Raw genomic sequence first — 2428 nt, 5'->3', positions numbered from 1 at the left:
TATTAAACAAAACTTGAATATTAAAAGTTGTGAATACTCACCACATAAAAAATAGAAATCACCAGCAATCACATCTTTTGCCAAATTCTTAATATACAACACAGAAGCAGGATTTTCAGCTGCATAGTTCTGCACAATCCATCAGTGCAAAAACGTAAGTCTCATAAAAACATACATTTTGACAGGTCCTCAATTTATAAATGCGACAATAAGAAGTAATGAGAGATTAATCAATATATGATAGTGTATTTTATTGATGATAAAGGGAAATTGAGCAAAGGAAACAAGCCTTCCTTTATTAATTTGAGAGCTATGCTCACTCCAATAAGAGAGAATCTTCTCTCCACTAACAATAAACAGAATTTGTTATCCCCTCCTTACCAACCTCTCTCCCCTATATACGTGACGGGGCCAGTTCACCTTTCTTGGATTTTCTAACATACATTCTCCATGCCTTAGGTGCACTATGTGTCCCACTAGACACGTCATCAATTCCTTCTTTGTCCCCATTAATACTCCCCCCTTGAGTCACAAACTTGTTCCAAGTCTGAGGGCTGGAATTGTGTTAGCATTACAAACTCGTCCTCCCAAGTGACTTCTTCAACAAGCTTGCCGTTCCAATGAATGAGCAATTGTTTGACGTCTGCTCCTCCTTAGTGATAGTGCGAGTGGCAAGTACTGCTGCTGGTTCCCATGGTGCAGCAGGATCACCGTCGAGGCTCGGGGGTAACTCGGTCTCAACCTGGTAATTGCCTATTGCCTTCTTAAGCAATGAAACATGGAACATCGGATGAATGCGTGTTGTAGCAGTTAATTGGAGACGATACGCAACGACACCAACCCGTGTTGCTATTTCAAACGGCCCATAGTGTCTTGGAGCAAGTTTCGGATTGATGCGTGCTTCAACAGAATTCTGCACATATGGCCTTAATTTGAGAAAAACTCATTCGCCGATTTTTAAACTCACATATCTTCTTTTTCTGTCAGCTTGGTCCTTCATGCGTCCACGATCTCGATCGAGATGGTACTTCAATTGTCTCAAAGCCTCGTCACGATCAACAAGTTCCCGTGTTACAGCTTCTACCTTGGTCTCCCCTCGAAGGAACCGCGTGAGGGCTGGCGGTGGCCTCCCATAAACCAATTCAAAAGGAGTTGAATCCGTAGAGACGTGGTACGTCGTATTGTACCAATATTCAGCCCAAGGCAACCACATTACCGAGGTCTGAGGCTGATCAGCTATAAAACAACGAAGATATGTCTCCAGGCAACGGTTAATTACCTCTGTTTGTCCATCCGTCTGTAGGTGGTAAGCGGTGCTCATTTTCAACAAGGTCCCCTGTAATTTAAACAGTTCACACCAAAAGTTGCTTACAAAGATACGGTCGCGGTCACTCACAATGGAATAGGGAATGCCATGCAGTCGCACTATCTCCTTTGTAAACACTTCGGCCAACACACGGGCATTAAAAGGACGCTTGAGAGGAATGAAATGGTTGTATTTGGACAACCGATCGACCACCACGAAGATCACGTCAAACCCCTTGGATTTAGGAAGACCGGTGATAAAGTCCATCGATACATCTTCTTAAATCTGTTCTGGAATTGGCAACGGTTGTAACAGACCCCCAGGGGCAGCAGCGACATATTTCTGACGTTGGCAAGTATCACATTCTTGCACAAATTGCTGGATTGTCTTCTTCATGCCAATCCAATATACGTTCAACGCTACTCGTCTAAACGTGCGATGGAAACCGGAATGGCCCCCTTGTGGGGTAGAATGAAATTCTTTCAAGATAATCGGTATCCATGGAGACTATGCAGAAATCACCAGCCTCCCCTCATACAACAACACTCCTCGCACATAAGAAAACCCAAATTGAACCAGTTTATTCTCCTTAAGCGCATAAATGACTTTCTGTAAAGCAACATCTTTGTGGACCTCTTCAATCACTTCAGCCCTACCTAGCCACTCCGGGACATGTATCAAGGAATTCATTTCCCCACTGTCATGCATACGGGACAATGCATCTACACCTTTATTCTCAAGTTCGGGCTTGTAAATGATATCGAAATGATATCCAAGAAGCTTTTCTGCCCAATTTTGCTGATTCATGGTGCAAATCCTCTATGATAACAACTGTTTTAGACTCTTTTGATTGATACACACCGTAAATTTGCGCCCTACGAGGTAGGGACGCCAATGTTGGATAGCAAGAGCCACTGCCATAAGCTCTTTTTCATATGCTGATTTGGTCAGATTGCCCTCCCCTAAGGCTTTGCTAAAATAAGCACTTGGCCTCCCTTCTTGAATTAAGATAGCACCCAACCCATTCCCAGAAGCATCACTCTCAATAAAGAATTCTTTCTGAAAGTATGTAAGTGCTAAAATAGGGGGCAGACGTTACCTTTTGCTTTAACAGTTGAAAGT

The 2428-nt window shown here is 43.1% G+C and overlaps 1 protein-coding gene across 1 annotated transcript in view; it reads right to left on the bottom strand.

Annotated features, from left to right (window-relative positions):
* Window positions 1-1813: 1813 nt before the first annotated feature.
* Window positions 1814-2428, bottom strand: part of LOC140920461 (uncharacterized) — a 1828-nt gene continuing 1213 nt past the window's right edge. The window contains exons 2-3 of the mRNA XM_073368737.1: window positions 2168-2365; window positions 1814-2104 (exon numbers count right to left, since the gene is read on the bottom strand). Of these exons, the coding sequence (XP_073224838.1) occupies window positions 1814-2104; window positions 2168-2365 (489 nt within the window). The remainder of the gene's footprint in view (window positions 2105-2167; window positions 2366-2428) is intronic.

The sequence above is a fragment of the Cicer arietinum genome, chromosome 5 (genome assembly GCF_000331145.2).
Source record: "Cicer arietinum cultivar CDC Frontier isolate Library 1 chromosome 5, Cicar.CDCFrontier_v2.0, whole genome shotgun sequence".
Classification (NCBI taxonomy): domain Eukaryota; kingdom Viridiplantae; phylum Streptophyta; class Magnoliopsida; order Fabales; family Fabaceae; genus Cicer; species Cicer arietinum.
Note: the sequence above shows the minus strand (reverse complement) of the source record. Positions and strands in the feature narration are given on the sequence as shown.